The sequence below is a fragment of the Pelophylax lessonae genome (genome assembly GCF_965119305.1).
Source record: "Pelophylax lessonae genome assembly, chromosome: 10".
Classification (NCBI taxonomy): Eukaryota; Metazoa; Chordata; class Amphibia; order Anura; family Ranidae; genus Pelophylax; species Pelophylax lessonae.
Window position 1 is genome coordinate 171,212,626 of NC_138777.1, and position 24,417 is coordinate 171,237,042.

The 24,417-nt window shown below is 46.8% G+C and overlaps 1 protein-coding gene across 1 annotated transcript in view; it reads right to left on the reverse strand.

Annotated features, from left to right (window-relative positions):
• Positions 1-24,417, reverse strand: part of PLCB3 (phospholipase C beta 3) — a 347,318-nt gene that overhangs the window by 25,850 nt on the left and 297,051 nt on the right. The window contains exons 28-30 of the mRNA XM_082270020.1: positions 8,800-8,932; positions 8,610-8,686; positions 2,238-2,327 (exon numbers count right to left, since the gene is read on the reverse strand). Coding sequence (XP_082126146.1) covers positions 2,238-2,327; positions 8,610-8,686; positions 8,800-8,932 — 300 coding nt within the window. The remainder of the gene's footprint in view (positions 1-2,237; positions 2,328-8,609; positions 8,687-8,799; positions 8,933-24,417) is intronic.

Genomic DNA, 24,417 nt, shown 5'->3' on the forward strand with positions numbered 1-24,417 from the left:
TCTTGGCACTAAACTTTTAAAAGAAAATACACTTTGTTTCTCTTCGCGATAAATCTCTAAGCCTAGTTGAACCCCTCCAAGCGGGCTATACACAGTCAATTCCACAAAATTGCAAGTGTGGGATCTCTATTGTGTTTTTGTCTAAAATGAAGAGAGACACTATGCTTCTTAAAATCTTTTTTGATATTGGCTATATTATATGAATATATAGCTTTACGAATATGAAGACGTATTTTTGTTCTACCCACATAGTAAAGGCCACATGGACACCATAATAAGTAAACCACATGTGCTGTATTACATGTGATAAATTCATCTATGGTGAAAGTTTTGTTATCTACATTGGTGATGGATGTTCTACCCCTATTACTGATCTGTACTGTCCTGCAAGAAATGCATTTAGGGCATGGGAAAAAACCTTTTATATCAAATTAAATTTTTTGTTGGCTAGGCGGATCCAAAATTTTCTTAAAGCGGAGTTCCGGTCTCAAATAACTTTTTTAACTAAAAAATACCCCTATAATACTAATCCATCTGCCTTTACAGAACCGATATTCTCATACTTACAAGGTGTACAGTATTGGATTTTAGTCAAAATCTTACTTTTAAAAATTGTGTCTGGGCGCGGCCGGGCATCTGAAGCCGCAGTTTAATCTGCTGCGTCCTTCTTCCTGATTCCAGGGAGTGTTTTGGGAGTTCTTCCTGATTCCAGCCTCCTGGGAGTGATGAAAAACAGCTCCCAGGATGCAATGCAGAGGCAGAAGTGATGTCGGTGGCCATGGCCACAAATGGGGGAGAAGGAGGAAGTACAATCAAAAAGGCCCTGAAAATAAGGTAAGGCCCCCCCGAAAAAAATTGAAAATGCCAAATTGTTGATCAGCATAACGAGCACTCCAGGAATCACTAAAGTTGCAAAATAGGCACCACTTTAACCACCTGGTCTCCAAAATTCGGGGCTTTCCTATAGATGAACCTGGGACTGTCCGGAAGAACCGGTCCTAAATCCTTATCTATGCCCAAAACATGGCAATGTTTTTAAAAAATATTTTCAATATCCCTATATTGATAATGGTAATTAGAGATAAAGCTCCACTGATGCTGGTCTGATTTTGATTTCAGTTTCTGGTCCCTATTTACCAGGCATTGAGCCCTGGGTAAATGTGCTACTTCATTAACTTCATTTATTATAAATAATAAATTCTGTAATATCTGACATTTTATGTGGGGAGCACCACATGGCTGATCATGGTTGGGTGATGATATGTGTAAACAGCTTTCACATGTGACATTTACATAATGAGGTTTTTTGTTTTATTACAAACTTTTAGCCTGAGTTGTTTTGGTATGCGGAGTGTTAACTGTGTATATCGTGGTTGCAGAGACACGGGAGTTTTCATTGGCTGATGGTAATATATTACCATATTAAACTGCATATATAGGAGGTTGACTGCCATACAGCCAATCACAGGACGAAGTCGGTATGACAAAATGAGTCAGAGCGTGGCTGTACAGCAACCGGAAGTGACGATCCGGGGACATTGAGAGTGGTTGGGTGCGACACGGATTCATAGACGTTCAGTCCATCGCGACCAAGAAATGACAGTATACCTGCTTTCTTCTTTAATGCGCTATCCCACTATGCATAATGTGAGTGCATTGTATGTGGATTCGTTTGGTTTTAATAAAGCTTATCATACGTTATTTCATTATCGGTATTTTCTTTCTCTTTTACACGTGCTATTGATGGATCATCACTGAGGATTGGACACCTGTTGTGGACCATCATTAACCCTATAGAGGGTATCTCCTAACTTCGCCAATATGAGAATATTTGGCAATCTTATTTGGTGAGTTGACAACTGAAGGGGAGTGGTGTCACCTATGCATGTGGTATGGTGGACAGCTGCTGGAGGAAACTTATTTATCATGGACATTTATCCTGTTTAAATTTTTCTAAAAAGTACTTAACATTTTTTTTTTTTACTTTATTGGACTGTATTTACTCACTCTATTGAAGGGGGTTATTTGTAGCTCCACCATCTACTTTATTCATTTATCAGCACTTTGGTAGATACGGTGTAATTTCTTTTATGTTAAAGTGGCAGCTGCTCACAGACTTCTATCCAAAAAACCTTATTGCATGGCGCAGTGTTAGGATCTTTTTATAGGCACGCTTTGATCACGGATCCTGTGGTTGTTTGCAAAGATATTAATACATTGGATTATCAATTACTGACCCATCCTTCTTGTGACGGTCTCGTGACTTGGCCTCGGTAATGCTGTTATGTCTCTTTCTGTCCAGAATCTTTTGTAATTCTTTCTTCTCCCTGTAGAGTCATTTTTAAATCATTATTCAGGTCACGCGACTGAAAACTGTGCAAGCACTAGACAGAAACAACTTGTGTACATGTGAATAGTTGGAGTGCCTATTAAAGGGATTGTAAAGGCAGGTTTTTTTTTATCTTAATGCATTCTATGCTTTAAATAAAAAAAACCTTCTGTGTGCAGCAGCCCTCTTCAGCCCCCCTAATACTTACCTGAGCCAATCTCTATCCAGCGATGTTGCAGGAGTGTCTCAGCTGTCTTGGACTCCCCTCCTCATTGGCTGAGACAGCAGCATAGCGGGAAGTTAATCAGGAAAGAAAGGACGGGGTCGGGTCGCGGCTCTGTGTCTGAATGGAGACACATGGAGCTGTAACTCGGCTCAGGTGCCCCCATAGCAAGCTGCTTGCTGTGGGGGCACTCAACAGGAAGGAGGGGCCAGGAGCACAAAAGAAGGACTAGAGAAGAGGAGGATCCCGGTCACTCTGTGCAAAACCAACTTCACAGAGGAGGTAAGTATAATATGTTTGTTTTTTTTTTTAAAGAAAAAGACTTTGCAATCACTTTAAGTGAATGAGTCATTGTGTTCAATAGTTTCCCCCATTACTGATCCTGGTGACAGTATAAAAGTGAACATAATCAGAAAAACCCATTTCATGGTATACTCTTCATCATTTAGGGTCTCTAAAATTTATCAATCTGTGGTACACACATGCCAGTGTATCATACCAAAGAGTCCCATATAAACTAGGGTTTTATGTACATTTGCAAGAAAAAATGGACCCTTTAGAAATTAATTTGGTTTTTGTAGGAGTGTCTTTTAGATTTCATCTAAGCCATTTAAAAAAAAAAAAAAAAAAAAAAAAAAGATCTTCCTTAAAAGGTTTTGATAAAAAAGGCACAGCAAAATAGCCTTATTAAAAAATACATTTTAAAAAGAGCATGGCTTGAGATGGAGACAATGAGATGGAAATCCTATCACCAGTTGAACCATACTGAAGTGCCCTTTTTCCAGAATTACAAAAATCCTCTATGGGAATTGGGTGTTTTGTTCTGAGCTCTTCCACATATGGCAGATTACTGGGGAAGTGAGAGCAATAGCAGATAATAAAAATTGGATTTTTGACTTACCGTAAAATCCTTTTCTCTTAAGCTCATTGACAGTCCTCTTTGATTAATATCAGTAGGGTTATACTGCCCCCTACAGGAGTAGGACACTAGGCAGGAAAAACGTTCTGGCCACACCTTAGGGGCAGTCCCAGAGGGTATATCCTCTCTCTCCCTGCTACAGGATGTCAGTTATGTAACAAAGCAGTGTCAGAGAATTTAACCCAACCCAACTCAAAATAGAGGGGCGGGTACTGCGTCTGTCAATGAGCTTAAGAGAAAAGGATTTTACGGTAAGTCAAAAATCCAATTTTCTCTGTCGCTCATTGACAGACGCAGTCCTCTTTGATTAATATCAGTAGGGACGTCCCAAAGCAGTGCCACAAATGAGGGGTGGGATAACGGAAATCAAAATCCAATCCAGAAGGCCCAACCGGTGCCAACCAGAAGTCTTAAAGGCTCATCGGACAAAAGGATGAGACTCAACTGAAAACCCAACAGAAAAAAACCCTCGAGGTAGACCACCGTTCTCCTCAAACAGCGGCCTGCAGAATCTTGCGGCCAAAAGAGGCATCTGCCGATGCCAGCACATCAACTTTATAAAATTTTGTAAAGGTATGAACCGACGACCAGGTAGCCTCCTTGCAAACCTGAACCACTGGCGCCTGATGGCGGAAGGCCCAGGAAGCACTAAGCGCCCGAGTGGAGTGCGCCTTAACAGGGAACGGAGGAACCTGACCCTTAATAGAATAAGCCTGTACCACCGTCTGTCTGATCCATCTAGAGATAGTCGCGGCAGACGCAGGCGACCCCTTTCTAGGGCCATCCGTGATCACAAACAGTGAATCCGTCTTACGGAAAGATTCCGTAGTAGTCAAGTACACCCTGTTCGCCCGAACCACATCCAAGGAGTGTAACGCAAACTCCCGAGGATGACTGGGCTTAGGACACAGGGAAGGTAGCACAATATCCTCATTTAGATGAAAATCTGAAACCACCTTAGGAAGGAAGGATGGATTCGGACGAAGAACCACCTTATCCGTATGAACCACCAGATATGGGGAACGACAGGACAATGCGGCCAGTTCTGACACCTTGCGTGCAGAAGTGATAGCCACCAAAAAGGCCACCTTCTGGGATAAGGTAAGCAAGGGAATCTCCCTAATATTTTCAAAGGGAGGTTTCTGAAGAACCGACAACACCAGATTAAGATCCCAGGGCGGCAAGGGCGCGCGACCGGCGGAGCCAGGTGTCGCACCCCCTGGATGAAATTCCGCATCAAGGACTGAGTAGCCAGAGGCTTCTGAAAGAAGATTGCTAACGCTGAAACCTGACCCTTGATAGTGCTCAAGGCCAGTTTCTGCTCAACCCCTTGTTGCAGAAAAGCCAATATCCGGGCCACCGAGTAAGAACGTGGAGGAAACCCAAGGGATTCACACCACGCGATATAAGACTTCCATGTGCGATGATAGACCTTCCTGGAAGTCGCTTTCCTTGCTTTAATTAGAGTAGGGATAACTGAAGCTGACAACCCTTTGTCCTTTAGCACCTGGGTCTCAACAGCCAGGCCGTTAAAGCCAGCGATCGTAAAGCAGGATGGAAGATCGGTCCCTGAGACAGCAGATCCTCCCTGAGAGGAAGTCGCCAAGGAGCGTCTGCGACCAGCCTGACCAGGTCGGCGTACCAAGCCCGACGAGGCCAGTCCGGAGCCACAAGGATAACTGGAATTCCCTCCACCTCTATCCTGCGAAGGAGTTTCGGCAGCAACTTGAGAGGAGGGAAGGCATACAGTAGCTGATACTGCCCCCACGGGCGACCAGCGCGTCTGCGGCGTCCGCTAGAGGATCGCGGGAGCGGGCTACAAACCTCCGCACCTTCCTTTTGAGTCGAGATGCCAACAGATCCACATCCGGGGTGCCCCAACGAAGGCACAATTGGTGAAATATCTCTGGATGAAGAGACCATTCCCCTTGATCCAGAATCTGATGGCTGAGAAAATCTGCCTGCCAATTTTCCACCCCCGGAATGAATACCGCGGAGAGAGCTGGAACAAATCGTTCCGCCCAACGAAGGATGCTGGCCACTTCTACAGCCGCCAGGACACTCTTGGTGCCCCCCTGGTGATTGACGTAAGCCACTGCCGTGGCATTGTCCGACTGGATCCGCACCGGGCTGCCCCGGAGCGGTTCGGTCCAGTGAATCAGACAAAGTCTGATCGCTCTCAGTTCCAATACATTTATCGGTAACCTGTATTCTTCCAGGGACCAGAGCCCCTTTACTCGTCTTCCGGCACTCCCACCGCTGCTCCTCGAGGCTCTATCCAAGATGGCCGCCGCCATACAGGAGACATTGGGCTACGCCAAAATGGCGGCCCACGGAAGGATGGCGGCTCCGTGCGGCCCACGGAAGGATGGCGGCTGCATCGCTAATAGAGGACTCCCTGTGCGATAGGTAGGTGCCTGATAGTATCACCCCTCTGCACAACCGTTTCAACAGTTAATGCCAGCGGCACCCTGTCTCCATCCTTGACCGACATCAGTCATGGATTCCTTAGTCCTTTTACAATGCAGCTTTCCTTGCAGCGACAGACTCATATAGATTGTCAGCTCCCAAACCAAGCCTCCTGGAGTGGTATACCTTACTCACCAACTCACACTAGCAAGGGGGAGATATGTGAAGTGTGTCACTGGATAGAGGGGAACCCGGGATCATGAGGGTCCGACCATCCACAGAGGGGCCCGCATCCATTCCCAAAACCCGGCAGGGGGAGAGGGGGAACATTCTACTCACCATACCGGAACAGACGGGCACCCACTCCTAACAGAACCCCTCTCCACCGAGGTGGGGGGGCTGTCGACCAATACGGACGCCGTGACTCAGTTTCTGACTGGTCGTAGGCGACCTGGCGAGACGTTTAACTCGCGGGGCCAGTCCCCGTCCAGTGGGACTATGTCGCGGCCGACTCAGCGCGGAGCTAGGGCCTGCACGCGCTCGTAGGCCGGCTGGGGTGACCACTGGATCTCAACATCCAGCCCGTCGCCCAGCTCCAGCATAATTGCTTGAAGATCTCACAGGAACAAAAAAACTGGAGAGAAAAAGCCAACTAAAAAAAGATTTATCTAAAAAAGCTTGCCAGGACCAGAGATCCCAGCAAGGAACTTAGGTCCTTACTCCTGACTAGGCAGAAAAAAACTGACATCCTGTAGCAGGGAGAGAGAGGGATATACCCTCTGGGACTGCCCCTAAGGTGTGGCCAGAACGTTTTTCCTGCCTAGTGTCCTACTCCTGTAGGGGGCAGTATAACCCTACTGATATTAATCAAAGAGGACTGCGTCTGTCAATGAGCGACAGAGAAAATAAAACTAAACATTGCACCAAAAAGAGCTGGTTAATTTTAACCGCTCCGTAGACTGACAGTAGTGCTTGGGACCTTACACAGGAATTAAATGTCCTGAGATGAGCAAGCATCTGTAATTTATACGTGTAACAGCAGGCACAAAGAATAGTGTACATTTTATTGGGTGCTAGAAAATGATCATAGTCTTTTATACTGGGAAGAAAACACTGGCTAGTATGTTCATCACTGGTTACATGATGATTTACTATACATTCTACCAGAAATAGCAACCTAGTTTTTGAGGGAGGCTGCCACTCGAGCTCTGTTCCAGGCCCGACTGCTTATCCTACGCCATTGGATAGCACCAGAACCTCCTACTTATGGGATGTGGCTGGAGCAGATGGGTGGTACTCTCCGTATGGAAAAGGTTATTTACCAACATAGGGGCTCTCCACAAAAGTTTTCTAAAATATGGGGAGTCTGGCTGAACTGTCCAGGAATGGCCCCTAATGACCTCATTATGGATCGTTTGTTGTCCTAACTCTATGTATTCCAGGATTGGCAGCTTCAGTATAATTGCCTAGAGGTAATGGGGTGGATGCGGGTGCACTCTATATGTATGGAATTTTCTGTGCCGTGTGACTTGGATTGAGTTTGTATCTCATAATGTTGGTATGTGTAATGCTTTATATGGTTATAGTTTACTGTTTCTGTGATTGTTGTAATGGTGTGAGTTTTCTCAATAAAACTTTTCTCCGATTTAAAAAAAAAGAAATAGCAACCTACTTCCAGCTGGACACCAGAGGACTTCCAGTACTACTTTGCATTTTTATGGTGTCAGCCATCATACAATTACCGCTTTCTATTTTTATAATTTTCAGTACCCACCTTGCTGTATTGGGTTCCAACTTCCAATTGAAAAATTTTAAAAATATATACAGTACTGTGCAAAAGTTTTAGGCAGGTGTGGAAAAAATGCTGTAATTTAGGAATGCTTTCAGAAATAGAACGAGTAATAGTTTTCTTGTATCAATTAACTAAATGGAAAGTAAATGTACAGAAGAGGAATTCAAATCAAACCAATATTAGGTGTGAACACCCTTTGGCTTCAAACCACCATCAGTTTTTCTAGGTACACTTGCATACAGTTTTTGAAGGAACTCAGCTGGTAGGTTGTTCCAAACGTGGAGAACTAACCACGACTGACACAAATTCTTCTGTCTCTTAATGTAATCCAAACATGTAAACTTGGAAAGCTAGGTAGAAAGGAGTGCCTGGTGTCCAATAATATGCAAGTTGGAAGGCGAGTTTCTCATACAGGCAGACACTTATCCATCATGCCATACCATCAGGGAGGCGTGTGATTAGCCCCAAATTTTTTATGCAGCAGGACAAGGACCCCAAACATAGAGCCAATGTGTTTAAGAACTATCTTCAGCATAAAAAAACAAAAAAGAACAAGGAATCCAGGAAGTGATGGTTTAGCACCCACAGAGCCCTAATCTCAACATTGAGTTTGTCTGGGATTACATGAAGAGACTTTGAGGCAGTCTACATCCACAGATGATCTGTGGTTCATTCTCCAAGAAGTCTTGAACAACCTACCTGGTGAGTTCCTTCAAGAACTGTGTGGCCAAGCACTGTGTACCTAGAAGAATTCATGGGGATTTAAAGCTAAAGGATTGTCACACCAAATATTAATAAGATATACATTTTTTCTGTTCACGCACTTCGGATTTTGTAAATTAAAAAAAAAAAAAAAAAAAATTGAATACACATACACACACATAAAAAAAGAATATTTATGTTTTATTATTTTCCGAGATTTGTTTACATAACTCACTTTTCATTGGTTTCTTTTAATTTCTTCAGCTGAGCAGTATGGCATGACTGAGCTACATCCAGCAGCTTCTGGACAGCCTGAAAGATAACCAACACCATAGTTTGATACCCCACCAGTAAGCTACCAATATACATAATGTGCATAGGGGATAGAAATGTTCTCCCACCCACAACTCAGAAGCTTGTATTACCTGCTGCAAGTGGATGTGTTTGATTTTACGTTCTTGTTCATGTTGAAGTTCCCTCATCTCTAGAAGGCGCCTCTGCTGCTCCCCTTGCAGGTCCATCAGCTTCTTTTGCTGCTCCTCCTGCTCTGAGTGCAAACTGCACCAAAGACATCACAATACACATTAATACAGAACACATATTGCCCAGAAAGAGAATATCTAATATTTAGACTTAATTTTGGAATTGTCACATAAAAACACATTTGCAGATACCCATTTTTTTTTTTTACTTTAAATTAGTGAAATATCACCTGCACAATATATTAACCACTTGTCGACCGCCAGCAGTACATATAATGAAGCAGGTCCCGCGAAACAACGCACCTGTACATCGATTCGCAGGACCGCAAGCAGGGGTGCTCATGCCCATTCGCCACAGGGTAAGTGGATCTGCAGGTCCGGCGGCCGGGATTGCCACCGGGCTCCCGCAATCGCTCCCCGTGGAGACAGAACAGAGGTCTTCCATTGTAAACACGGCAGACTGCTGTTCGGTCAGCAATGAACACAGGGCTCCTGTGTTCCTCCTATTTAGGAACACAGGACTCTGTTCATTCCATAAGTACATCCCCCACACAGTTAGAAAGCAACCCTTAGGGGCACAGTTAACCCTTTAAATGCCCCTGGTGTTAACCTCTTCCCTGCCAGGGTCATTAGTACAGTAACAGTGCGTATTTTTAGCACTGATTACTGTAGTAATGTCACTGGTCCCCCCAAAAGTAAGTTAGGTGTCACCCCAATGTCGCAGTCCCGCTAAAAATTTCTGATCACCGCCATTACTAGTAAAAAAAGAAAATTAATAAAAAGGACATAAATCTTTCCCCTAGTTTGTAGATACAATAACTTTTGCGCAAACTAATCAATATACTCTTATTGGGATTTTTTTTACCAAAAATATGTAGCAGAATACATATTTGCCTAAAATGAGGAAATCATTTGATTTTTAAATATTTTTTATTGGGATTGTTATATAGCAGAAAGTGGAAACTATTTTTTTTTTTTTTCAGAATTGTTGCTTTATTTTGTTTATAGCGCAAAAAAAGTAATAACCGGAAGTGACGTGTGATGCTATACTCCGCCGTACGCGTTTCGTTGCATCAACGAAAAGCATAGGGGCCGCTCCAGATGACATTGATGTGACGAAATGCGTAGGAGCCGCTCCAGATGACGATGTGACAAAACGCGTAGGGTGGAGTATAGCATCACACGTCACTTCTGGTAGAGGGGGCAGCTCCAGGTGACGTCGATGTGATGAAACGCATAGGGTGGAGTATAGCGTCCCATGTCACTTCCGGTAGAGGGGATCCGGTCCGTGTGAACGCAGAAGCATTACGGCGATCCAGCTGATCAGTGAATTTCTCAACTGTAAGTTCTCTACATTTTCTTTTCTACTAAAATACTACACTATGGGGATCATCTATTTTGTATCTTGAGCCTGCTAGACCCATTGGGTGCCTGAGGGGGGACCAGATACTACTGTACCTAAGGACCCACGGGAATCCAAGAGGGACCAACACAAGCTGGATAAACATTAATACAAAGCCTGCACCCCTGTTGAAAGGGGGATTCAGTGCGGTGAGCATAATACCTGTGGGGAACCACGGACATATGCACCAGAGCACCTGCATGGTATCCAGTTGCTTTAACACCGGGATTGCACATTTCAATAAGTTGCATATATTTATATAACATATTGCACCAAGCTTCAAGTGGTCATGAGCACTACAGTTTTTATTTGCCAATAGTAATCAGCACCAGAATTTAGCACGTGGCACTTTCACACGGGTTGCATACAGGCACCCAGCACGCTAACACTTTTTTCCTTCACTTCAGAGCACGTATTTAAACTATATTTTATATAATCTTACCAGTATTATTCACTATATGCCCTCTTTTACACTGTATTTGTATAATTGTTGTATGCGAGTAAAATAAGCTAGTGTGGGTTTAGACATATCCCGACACACACATATCTCTTTGTACTCTGCCACAATATTCCTTCTGCACAGGTAGCGTCATATACCAACATCTTACCACATACATATCCTAAACACCCCTAACTTATTGGGGGTGGGTTGGTGGCAGCTTACACCTGTTTTTCCAACTAGGTCCTTTATAGCGCTGGTCACACTTGGCTTTACATCATAATTCCCCAAAGGCTAAACTTAGCCAACCAGGTAACATGGAGCTCAACCAGGAACAACTGTAGCTCACCTAGAAACAACATACACCCTCAGTGCCAGTTCACACTTATGCGATGCGGGAAGGCTGCGAATTTGCAGCCTGTTCCCGCATCGCACACGCACCCCCGGCAGTTCACACTGCCATATGCGATACGCTGGGGGTGTCAATGTAATCTTAACGACACCCCCAGTTTGATCGCATATCGCAGTGCGATCGTGCAGTTCGCACAGGATCGGATCGCACAAGTGTGAACCGCTGTGCGATCCGATCCTGATGCGGCAGCAAAAATGCCTCCTGTGCGTGTTTGCTGCGGGTGCGATGCGAATTTAGCCATACAAACTGTATGGCTAAACTCGCACCGCACAGCTGATCGCATGTAATGTCGGAGCAGTGCGCTCCGACATTACATGGGAACCCCGCACACGCACAAGTGTGAACCGGGGCTCAAAGAGAAAAAAATGCTCTTTTAAACAGCAGCCTGCCAAAAGAAGCATCCGAGGATGCCAACACATTTACTTTGTAGAATTTAGTGAACGTGTGCACAGACGACCATGTTGCTGCCTTGCAAACTTGTATTACTGACGCCTGATGGCGAAAGGCCCAAGAGGCACTCAGCGCCCTAGCAGAATGCGCCTTCACAGGGAAAGGTGGAACCTGACCCTTAAGTGAATAAGCTTGTACCACCGTCTGCCTGTTCCATCTGGATATGGTCGCAGCAGACACAGCCAATCCCTTTACGAGATCCTTCCGTGAGGACAAAAGGAGAGTCTGATTTCCTGAAAGACTCAGTAACCGACAGGCAGACCCAAATTGCCGAATCACAGCCAAAGAAAGTAAGGCAATTTCCTCGGGATGCTTGGGCTTAGGACAAAGTGAAGGCAGCACAATGTCTTCATTCAATGGAAATCAGAAACCACCTTAGGAAGAAACAACTAATTAAGTCGAAGTACCATAATCTCTGTGGACCACCAGAGAAGGAGAATGGCAGGACAGAGCTGCCAATTCAGACACTCTGTGGGCAGAGGTAATAGCCACCAAAAAGGCTACCTTCTGTGACAGTGTAAGCAGAGGAATCTCCCTAAGTTTGCAAAGGGAGGTTTTTGAAGAACAGACAGTACCAAGTTAAGATCCCACTGAGGTAACAGGGACCGTATCGGAGGAGCCACATGAAGAAACTCCCTGGATAAAAGTGAGAATCAAAGAATGCGTAGCTAAAGGGCGTTGAAAAAACACCGCCAAAGCCAACACCTGGCCTTTAATAGTACCAAGGTCAACCACTCTTTGGAGGAAAACCAATATCCTAGTCTCCAAGGAGCATCAGTGACCACCCTTACCAGATCTGCATACCAAGACTGGCAAAGCCAGTCTGGGGGCCACCAGAATGACCGGAATCCCTTCCACCTCTATTCAGTGCAGAAGCCTTGGTGGAAGTTTCAGCGGCGGAAACGCATAGATCAGCAGATACTGACCCCAAGGAGCCACCAGTGCGTCTGTGGCGTAGGCCAGAGGATCCCGAGACCTGGCTACAAACCTCTGTACCTTCTCGTTGAGCCAAGAAGCTAACTGGTCTACATCAGGTGTCCCCCACTGGACACACAACAGGTGAAACACCTCTGGGTGCAGGGAACATTCCCCCTGATCCAACACCTAACAACTCAAGTAATCCGCCTGCCAGTTCTCCACTCCGGGTATGTGCACGGCGGAGAGGGCTGGAACAAAATTTTCTGCCCATATTAAGATCTCGGTCACCTCCCGGGCCGCCAGGACAACCACGGCCGTGGCATTGTCTGATTGAATCCAAACTGGACAACTCCGCAGACGAGTTGTCCAGTGACTCAAGCAAAGCTTTATCGCTCTGAGTCCTAGAATATTGATTGGATGTCTGGACACACAGCTTTCCAAGTACTCACTGCCCCCCCCCCCCCCAGCCGGACAGGCTGGCATCTGTGGAAACTACGGTCCAATACAATGGAAGGAAGGGCTTGCCCTTCCGCAGGGCCAAAGAATGGAGCCACCACAGAAGAGCACTTCTTGTGTTTTGACTCAACTGAATCAGATTGTCCAAGAATTTGGATCCTTGTTCCACTTGACAAGAATACCCCTTTGCAGAGGTGGAACTGGGCAAACAGAAATGCCCCAAAGGTAGACACCATTAGGCCTAGAGCTTGCACGCAAGTCCGGAATGAGGACAGAGTGCTGGATAACAGTAACCGAATCGCCCTCTGCAACTTTTGCAGCTTTTCTGGGGGAAGAAATATCCTCGCAGAGGCTGATTCCAGAGTCAGTCCCAGATAAACCATTTTGGAGGCTGGGACCAGAGCAGATTTTCTGAAATTGAAGGTCCAACAGAACTCTTGCAGAGTCCGTACAGTGATTGACAGATCACCCACCAGAACTGAGTGGGAGTCTGCACTTAAGAGGAGTTCGTCCAGGTACCCTAGTATCGCAATCCCCAGCTGTCACAGTAATGCCAATACCAGAGCCAACACATGGTGAAGACCCTGGGGGCAGAGGCGAGACCAAAGGGTAATGCCACAAATTGATAATGTTCCTCTCCTAGAGGGACGCAAAGAAAAGGCTGGTGTCCAGCGTAAATAGGGATGTGCAGATATGCATCCTCAATATCAATAGAGGCCAAAAAGTCCCCTTGGTGTAGGAATGTCACTACCATACGAATGGGCTCCATTCAAAACCTCTGTACACGCACAAAGCGATTCAGAGCCTTGAGGTCCAGAATTGGACGCACTTTCCCTTCTTTTCTGTGAACAGTAAACAGGTTTGAATCAAACCCTTGAAAGCGTTTCCAAGAGGGAACCGGCACAATCACCCTTTGCCACAGCAGATCTTATACCGCCTCTCGTAGATCCCTTAACTGATCTGAATATAGGCGTAGATTGGATGGGAAGAATCTGTCCGTCGGCCGGGACCTGAATTTGGTCTTGTAACCTGATCTGAGCTGCTCGTGGGCCCATTTGTCCTGAATCAAGGAGGTCCCTGGTTCCGGACAGAGAACGAAGACGTCTCCCCACCCCAGATACGGGTGAGGGCGTCCCTTCATGCAGACAGAGATTTGTCCGCAGATTTGGAGGGGCTTGTTCTCGGCTTACCCAACCACGTCTTCTTGGAACCCCCAGTTGACCTAAACGGCTTAGGTCCTTTCTCCTGCGTGCCGAAGGCATGAAGGGGCCGCCTGTGTGCTGAAAAATAAGGCCCCCCGTCTACTACGCGGTGACTTGCCCTCAGCGAATAGAGGAAAAAGAGTACTCTTCCCACCTGCGAGTCATTTGATCAGTTCGTCCAACAAAGACCCAAAAAGGCGGTCCCCCGTAAAGAGGAGATCTGATAGAGCCTTTTTAGAAGCCTGGGCCGCAGACCAGCTTTTTAGCCATATCATGCGTTACCTTTATTGCGTTTAGAACAACTCCACTGACTCGCGACAATTTTGTCACAGTAAATGCCTCTTTTAGGGGATCTGTAGGCCCCAAACTGAACCAGCGCTCCCCATGTTAAAAACATTTCTGCCCCAATGCAATCAATGCATCCAGCAGCGCCCTTACATACGCATGTGCAGTAAAAAAAAGGAATCATACTATCCGCAGAGCACCCAAAGTGCTTGGACGCAGACCCAGTAGAGTCGCTATATGCTAAGCTCACCTTGAGAACATAACAAGCAGGGGAGGTCGCCGACCACAGTCCCGCAACGAGACGCGGGCTAAAGTTCCACAAAAAGACCCCTATTAGACCAAAGGGTTACCCACCATAAATTACATAAAGAGACATAGCCCCCTATAAAGGGAAAGAGGGGGCCCGCCGTGACGCAGATGCGCAGGCAGAGTACCCCCAAACAACATTGCCCCCCCCCGGAGGCGCCAGGCAGTCCATATGTCCTCCCCCCTGAGGGGGGGGGGGGAGGTGGACGCCCATCCGCTGCACCCCGGTCAGCAGCTAATACAGCCTGGTCAACAGCTCGGTCAGCCAGCCGCGAGTAGGTCGCAAGACCGCGGCCTAAATTTGGGGTCTGATCTGGTCGCAAGTCTGCCGTCAGCTTGATCAGCAGCTCGGACAGCTTGGTCAGTCACTCAGACAGCCATGGGTAGGCCGCAAGCCGTGGCCTCAATTTTTGGCCCGATCTGGCAGCGCGAGGCATTTTGCGGGTCAGCTTGGTCAAGCACCTCATCTCGGTCAAAAACCAAGGTGGCCGATATTACCGATATTTCGGAAAGTGCTTGTACCAGAGTGATGCCTGCAGCTACAGGTATCACCCCTTTACCGGCGTCCATAGACGACGGTCGGCTGTCTTTTAATGACAACCGATGCAGCTGAGAAGCCGCTCGGCTGTCATTACAAGGAGCGGGAGGGGACGTTCCCCCCCCCCCCCCCTCCCACGGTTCACCAAACTTGGCGTTTTGAATGCTTTTAATTGCAGAGGAGGGGTTTGGGGTCTTTTAGACCCCCAAATCCCTCCACAAGAGTACCTGTCAAGTAAAAAAAAAAAAACATTTTTTTTTAAATGTACGAAAATATCGGCCCATACCGATACGCGATGACCAAAATATCGGTATCGGCCATGAAAAAAAACGATATTGGTCGATCCCTAGACGATACCCGCTACCATCTTCCAATACCATGTTAATGGAACACTCATACCGCAAATGGACACAACAAAAATAGTAAAAATATATAAAAACCATAAAAACGTGGAAAATACATATAATTACAACTGTAAAATCTATAGATCACATTAAATAAACAATAGGATAAAAAAGTTGTGTAAAACCAGGATCTATCTATCAAATATATGACAGTTAAGAACAAAGTCCAGCATCTATCTATCAGATATAAAACAGTTGAGATCAAAGTCCACATTCAATCCTGAGGGGACAAGAACCACAGTCTCAAAAATCCACCATGGCTCCCTTTGGCTCAACTGTCTAATAAAGTGCCCACCCCGCCAATGTTTCTCAACTCTCTCTATTCCCCAGAATTTTAAACTTCTGGGATCTCTATTATGATAATATCTAAAGTGTCTGGAAACATTATGTTTCTTCAAACCTTTTTTGATATTATTAACATGCTCTCCAATTCGAACATGTAGCTCCCTAGACGTTCTTCCCACGTATTGGAGGCCACAGCTAACTCCAACATATAGACAACCCCTTTAGTATTACAGGTGATAAGGTCCTTAATTACATAGTTCCTACCCATAACAGCCGCAGAAAAAGCCTTCCGTTTCCTGAGATTCTCCTTAGACTGTTTGCACGCTGGGCATCGCCCACAGGCATAAAACCCTGACAGGAAATCGAACAGATTGCTCTGTATCCATACAGGGGGATCCACTACTCCAGGGGCAATCTTGTCCCATAGAGTAGGGGCCTTTCTGTATATAAATTTAGGATGTGCGGTTGGAACTTCATTAAGGACTCTGTCCCTTCTAAGGATATCCCAATGCTTGGAGATAATCCTTTCAACTTGTTTATACTGGATATTATAATCAAGGATAATCTTGTATTAATGCTTGGTCTCCTTGATTTTTTTGGGGGCCAGAGATCAAAGACTTCCTATCCAACTTATTAACTTTTTCAAAGTCCTCTGCAAATCAGAGTGCTGATATCCTTTTTGCTTGAATCTGAGGGCCAAAGGTTGAGATTGGGACAGGTAATGCGCTTCTGAGGAACAGTTCCTCTTAATACTGACAAACTGTACCTTAGTGATGTTGCATAACCACGACCTGTGGTGGCAACTGTCCAGAGGAATATAACCATTTCAATCTGTGGGCTTGAAATAGCCCTTGGTTTTAACCCCTTATGTACCGCGTCATGTCAAATGACGTCAGCACAAATCATTTCTCGATCCGGGCGGACGTCATATGACGGCGCCCGGATCTCCCCGCTACTGCGCACCCCGGGGGCGCGCAGCGCGGCGATCGGGGGTGAGGCTCGTCCCTCAGACTGAGCCCAACCCCGATCAAGGTAAACAGCCAAACAGCAGCGCGCGATTGGGGACGAGGCTCGCCCCTCGGACAGAGCCCATCCCTGATCTAGGTAAACAGCCAATGAAATTGGCTCTTTACCACGTGACCGGCTGTGTCCAATCACAGCCGGTCACAAATGTCATCAGAGAACACGGTAACTAGCTGTCACCGTGTTCTCCTCCTCACACACTGATCCTGTGTGAGGAGGAGATCGTGGTAACAGCTAGTTACCAAGTACAGTGCACCCCAACCACACTGATTGCCCCCCCCCCCCAATAAAAAGCACCTGTCACTAGCCCATCAAAGTACCCAAGTACCTGTCACCAGCCCATCATGTACTCTGATGACAGGTACTCGGGTACTCTGATGGGCTGGTGACAGGTACTCGGGTACTCTGATGATGGGTACTCGGGTACTCTGATGACAGGTACTCGGGTACTCTGATGACAGGTACTCGGGTACTCTGATGACAGGTACTCGGGTACTCTGATGACGGGTACTCGGGTACTCTGATGACGGGTACTCGGGTACTCTGATGACGGGTACTCGGGTACTCTGATGACGGGTACTTGGGTACTCTGATGACGGGTACTCTGATGACGGGTACTCGGGTACTCTGATGACAGGTACTCGGGTACTTTGATGGGTAGGTGACGGGTACTCGGGTACTCCGGTGACGGGTACTCAGAGTACCTGTCACCTACCCATCAGAGTACCCGAGTACCTTCCACCTGCTCATCAGAGTACCTGACACCTGAAGTACCCGAGTACTTGCCACCTGCTCATCAGTACCCATCACTACTCATCAGTACTCATCAGTACCTATCACCTATCAGTATCAGTACTGATCATCCGTACCCATCAGTACAGTATCAGTATCACCCATCAGTATCAGTACTACTCATCAGTACCTATCACCTGCCTGTCACCTGCCCATAAGAGTACCCGAGTACCTGTCACCTGCCTATCGGAGTACTTGAGTACCTGCCACTTGCTCATCAGTACCAGAGTACCTGTCACCTGCCCAACAAAGTACCCGAGTACCTGTCACCCTTCATACAGCCACCATGTCTAAGTCCAAAAAGGTTTATATACGTCCTCCGTTTAAACCTAAATACCGGTGTTATGGCAGCAGATAGCTGCCATAACCCTGGTATTTTTTTAAACAGTGGACGGTTGGCTTTCCGATAAGGGTGGTCCCAGCAGCGGATTCGCTGCGGGATCACCCTTCCGGGGTGGCGGAAGAGGTGCCCCCCCCCCTCCCGCCGCATTCTGGTCCTTTTCCCCGCTTACCGGACCCGCCGGCAGCGGGGAAAACGATCCGGTTCCGGATCCTCACAGACAGGATGTCGAGTGAGGGCAAGCTTGCCCTCACTCGACTCTATGGTCTTGGAGGACCGGAGCTACGGCAAACGTCGTTGCCTAGCAACCAGTTTAAAGGTCCCTTTTTTTTTTTTCATTTTATTTAATTTTTTTTTTTCTATCTTTTAGTGTACTTGTGAGATCTGAGGACTTTTTGACCCCAGATCTCACAAAAAAGAGGTCCTGTCGTGCCTTTTTCTATTACAAGTAATATTTACATTTCTTGTAATAGAAATAAAAATGATCAATTTTTTTTTTAAAAAAAAAACAGTGTAAAAATAAAAAATAATAAATAAAATAAATAGTAAAAAAAAAAAAATAAAGCAATTTTGAAGCATGACATGTTGGGTATCTATTTACTCGGCGCAACATTATCTTTCACATTATGGAAAACAATTGGGCTAACTTTACTGGTTTCTTATTTTTTAATTCAAAAAAGTGAATTTTTCCCTAAAAAATTGCGTTTGGAAGACCGCTGCGCAAATACGGTGTGATAAAAAATATTGCAATAATCTCCATTTTATTCTCTAGGGTCTCTGCTAAAAAAAATATATAATGTTTTGGGGTTCTAAGTAGTTTTCTAGCAAAAACAACTGATTTTAGCTTGTAAACACCAAATGTCAAAAATAGGCCTAGTCAAGTGGCTAGGATGCATGATGATGCTCCTTGGATGCTGGGCCCCTCTATATGGCTAGGCTATGAAAAAGTCTCACACATGTGGTATTGCCATACTCAGGAGGAGTGGCATAATGTATTTTGGGGTGTCATTTTTGCTATGTACATGTTATGTGTTAGGAATATCCTATAAATTGACAACTTTGTGTAAAAAAAAAAGTTTATTTTTTTCCCACATTTTCCAAAAACTTGTGGAAAAAAATGACATGTTCAAAGGACCCATAATGCCTCAGAATATACGTTGGAGTGTTTGCTTTCCAAAATGGGGTCATTTTGTGGACTTTTTCATTGTATTGGTGCTCTAGGGCCTTGAAAAGTGTGATAGGTAGTAAGAAAGTTTTATGTGTATTTATGCTCCTAAAACGCCTTATGGTGCTACTTGGACGTGGAGTCTCTTTTGTGGCCAGGCTGGGTAAAAGTCTCACACATGTGGTATCACCATACTCAGAAGGAGAAGCAGAATGAATTTTGGGGTGTCATTTTTGCTGTGTACATGCTAGGTGTTAGAAATAGCTTATAAATTGACAATGTTTTGGGGAAAAAAATAAATATAACATTTTTTCTTCATTTTCCCAAGAATTGTGGGAAAAAATTATAACTTCAAAAAACTCACCATGCCTCTTACTAAATACCTTGGACTGTCTACTTTACAAAAAGGGGTCATTTGGGGGGTATTTGTATTGTCCTGACATTTCAGGGCCTCAAGAAAGGAGATAGGCCATCAGTACATCTGGTGTGATCAATTTTCAGTAATTGGTACCATAGCTTCTAGACTCAATAACTTTCACACAGACAAAATAATATACACTAATTTGGGTTAATTTTACCAGAGATATGTAGCAGTATAAATTTTGGCTCAAATGTATGAAGAAAAATTAATTTTTTGCAAAATTTTATAATAGAAACTAAAAAAAAGTGTTTTTTTTTTTTTGCAAAATTTTTGCTCTTTTTTTGCTTATATGACAAACCCCCCCCCCCCCCCCAGTTGTGATCAAATACCACCAAAAGAAAGCTCTATTGTGTGAAAAAAATTATAAAAATTTTGTTTGGTTACAGTGTAGCATGACTGAGCAATTGTCATTCAAAGTGTGAGTGCTGAAAGCTGAAAATTGTTCTGGGCAGGAAGGGGGTCTAACTGCTCTGTATGGAAGCGGTTAAGAAACTCCCCTTCCTCATCTCAGTCAGCTTGGTCAAGTACCTTCTCTCGGTCAAGTACCCGGACAGCCTGACTCAGACACGTGAGGCGCAGACCCACGGATGAAGAAACATCTGCTCCTCCCCAAGCCAATAACCACCGCAGGGAGCCCAAAGGACATCCCTGCCCCAGTCACTAACCCCCAGGGGGCTGGGAACCTGCTCAAAACCCCTGTGTGTGATCCAGACTCCAGACAGCCCGGCCAGCAACAACCGCATCCTCCCTCCCTTACTGGAGCAAGTGGCAAAGCCAGCTCCTACCTAGCCCCAGGAGGGGGGGGGGGGGGCATGGGGATAGGTTGGGGCCAAAAGACCACCATGACTGTTAGAGGGGCTGGGGGAAATGGAAGAAAACCCGGGGGTTCGACCATCCCAAGGAGCGGCCCACGTCCACCTCGAGACCGCAAAAGCTATGGGGGGACACTACTCGCCATACCAACAGCAATCGGGTGGGTGCCACTCTGGACAGACTACCTCTCCACATGGAGTGGGGGTGCTGATGGCCAAGAGGTACACTGCAACTCAGGCTGAACAAGGTCGTGTGCATACTGGCGAGGTGTTTCACTCGAAGGCCAGCCCCCGTCAATTGGGGCTCTGTCGTTGCGAGGCCTATCGCAGGGCTATAATCTGCACACGCTCCCTGGCCGAACTGGGAGACCTTAAGGATCTAGGATATCCAGTCCAAAACCCAGTCCAGGTGTTGATTGCAGTTCTCTCAAGAACATAACTAGTTAAAAATTAAAATTTTAACAAACGTTCCCTTTAAAATAAAAAAACAGGGGGGGGGCGTGGCCGGATGTGAGCGAGGGTAGACGTGCCGGACCGGAGCTCTCTGCTAATCCTGCAACTTACCTCCGTTTTCGGTGTGCGGTGGGGCTGCTCTCCTATACCATCTTGTGGGGGAAGCTCTCAGGTCTCCAGCGATGCCATCCTCGACCCCAAAACCCGCCCGGCAGCCGCCACAGGACCAGCGCCAGACCCGCTCCGTCAAGAGCCAGGGCTCGGGCTCCGCCTCCGCCATCTTGGCGCCAACGTCTTCCCGGAAGAGCGGTGGTACGGGTGCAGGCATGGAGTCTCAGAAGCCTACGGACCCCGTGCTCTCCGGCACTTCTCAGGGACAGGCTCAGGAGGTGGTCGCGGACCAGCGGGCGATCACGGCCCCCATCCTGGAAGCCATAGATGCTTGCAAAGCGGCATTGATGGTGCGCATAGATCACCTGGCATCGGAGTGCACGCTCATCCGCCATGACCTGGATAAATTCAGGGGGAGACTCACTGCTGCAGAGGATCGCATCTCGGAGGTGGAGGACAGCTCACACTCCCATGGCGCTCAGCTGGCTGAACTCCAGAACATTGTGAAATCCTTGCAACACCGAGCTGACGATGCGGAGGATAGACAGCGCCGGAATAATGTAAGGGTGGTGGGGCTTCCTGAGGGGCTGGAGGGGAAAAAGCCTGCTACATTTGCGGAGCAGTTCTTCAAACAACTGCTCTCTCTGGAGAATTTACCCCCCACGTATGTGGTAGAAAGGGCTCATAGAGTGCCAACTGGGGCCAGACCCCCGGGAGCCCCCCCCCGTCCGTTCCTGGTGAAGTTCCTCAATTACAGGGACAGAGACATGCTCCTCTCGGAGGCGCGGAAACACCCTGAACTTCGCTTTGAGAACGCGCGTGTCATGCTATTCCCCGATTTCTCGGCGGAGACACAACGCCGCAGGCGTTCCTTTACGGATGTCAGGAAGCGCCTAAGGGCCAAGGAACTTATCTATAGCATGCAATATCCTAGCAGGCTCAGAGTGCAGTACAAGGGCTCGGTGAAATTCTTTGACACTCCTCAAGAGGCTTCGGACTGGCTGGATGGCGTGTGATGAATCCTGACTGCCAGTGCTCTCGGCTGGCTCCCCTTTGGATGTGGTCCGTTTTTTCTTTTTACTTTTTTTTTTGTTTTCCTGTTGTACGCTGCCCTGCTGTCTTTCTCCTCCTGTACCATTTTTTCTGGATATCTACGGCTTGTTGATGGTTTAGGAATGTCTACTTTTGGGGTTCCCTATCCTGCTATCTGGAGACTGGTTATTGGAGGAGGGGTGTGTCGTGGCGCCCTCCTTGCACACCGGGTGATCCGGTCTCAGAGACTCCATCGGAACTGTAGGAACATCTTCTTTACCGGACTGTTGCTCACATTGGAAAACTGACGTGCGTCACTGTTTTTTTTGGGCAGTTTGGGACTGAAGCCGCATACCAGACTACGTTTTTTATGTTTTGGGAAAGCTCGTTTTTGTTCAACTTTCCCTTTTTCTTTGTTCGTTGGGGGGGTTGTTCTGGTATAATGGCATGGGGAGTTCTGCACCAGCACCTGTTTTTGTTTGCTCATGTATATTTTGAGGGGGTTATTTATGGGTCCCTTTTTTTTTTCATCCTGCCCATAGCCCTTACCTGGGCTCTGTGTAATTTTTTTCTAGATTCCCATGGCTGACAATATAAAACTTCTCTCATGGAATGTGAGGGGCCTGAACAATAAGTTCAAACGTGCCAGTGTCTTTCAGTATTTAAAGCTCATTAAGCCACATGTCATCCTCCTGCAGGAGACCCACCTTGATGGGAACTTGATTTTGGCTCTCCGTAGGCCGTGGATACAAAGGGCGTTTCATGCCACGTACTCCACCTATGCTAGAGGGGTCTCCATCCTCATTAGTAAATCTATCCCATGTTCGATCCAGCGGGTGATCTCTGATCCAGGGGGCAGATATGTGGCTGTGCTTTTGGATATGTACTCTGTTACCATGCTGTTGGTCGCTGTTTATGTGCCTCCACCTTTTCAGATACAACTGCTATATGATTTAACTGATAAGTTGGCTGAATATTTGCATTTACCGGTACTGTTCATGGGTGATTTTAATGCCATCCTGGATGCTACCTTGGATACTTCCAACCCCAATAGACCGCCCTCGGTGGATCTGCTCACCTGGGCTTCCACGGTGGGCTTGACTGAACTTTGGAGATGGAAGCATCCGCTCTTGAGGGAATACTCTCACCTGTCCACCGCTCATCGTTCCTCTGCTCGCATAGATCTGGCGTTTGGTACTGCCAGAATGCAATCCCTTTTGACTGCCTCGGAATACAGGGCCGGGGGAGTGTCTGATCACAACCCGCTACTCTTGACAGTGAACCTCCAGTTGGGGGCTGGAGTGCGGGGTTGGCGCCTGGCTGCGGGCTGGCTCCAACAGGATCAGGTCGCTTCCCACCTTGAAAAGTCGATCCAGTCATATTGGCCAGAAAATGTGGACTCAGCTGATCAGAGAGTGGTGTGGGAGGCATTTAAGTCAGTGGCGAGGGGAGAGTGTATATCGGCCATTAAATCCGCTAGGAAAGATCACAATGAGGAGGTGAGGATGTTACAGGAGGAGGAGCGGAGATGTGCGGAGGAGAACGCGGCCTTGCCGTCTGATTCCAGCTATGCTGCCTTGCTGGAGGCGAGACGCCTTCTCTCTCTTCACGTCTCTGATCTTGCTCATACAGAAGCTAACAACCTACGGGCTTCTATATTCGCACAGGGCGATAAGAATGGCAAGTTCCTGGCACTGCTGGTGGCTGACCAGCAGCCGCCAGTTAATATCCCGCTTATCAGGGCCGCTGGGGGTGTGCTCAGGTCGGATCCTCGTGACATTTTGGAGACATTTACTGACTATTTTGAGGCCCTGTACGCCCCGCTACCGGATAGTGACTCTGTGCACGCGGATGCCCTCCTGGAGGGAGTTGACTTGCCATCCTTGTCGGCGGAGGATAGCGCCCTCATGGATGCTCCGATAACAACTTTAGAGGTGGCAAGAGCCATTGCGGCCTTCCCACCACATAAGGCCCCGGGTCCTGACGGTTTCCCTGCTGACTTTTACAAACAATATTCCGAACATTTAGCGCCTAGACTTAGCTCTCTGTTGCAGCACTGTTTGGAGGTGGAGGAACTTCCTCCCTCTATGATGGATGCCTATATGGTGCTGCTTCAGAAACCGGGTAAGGACCCCCTGGACTGCTCCTCGTATCGCCCTATCGCCCTTTTAAATATGGACCTTAAAATCCTGACGAAGGTCCTGGCCACTCGTTTGGCTGGGGTTATTCACTCATCTTCAAATTCCTGGGGAGGCGTCGGGGCAGCGGGTGGTGGTCTCAATCGACTTTGAGAAGGCCTTTGATTCGGTCGACTG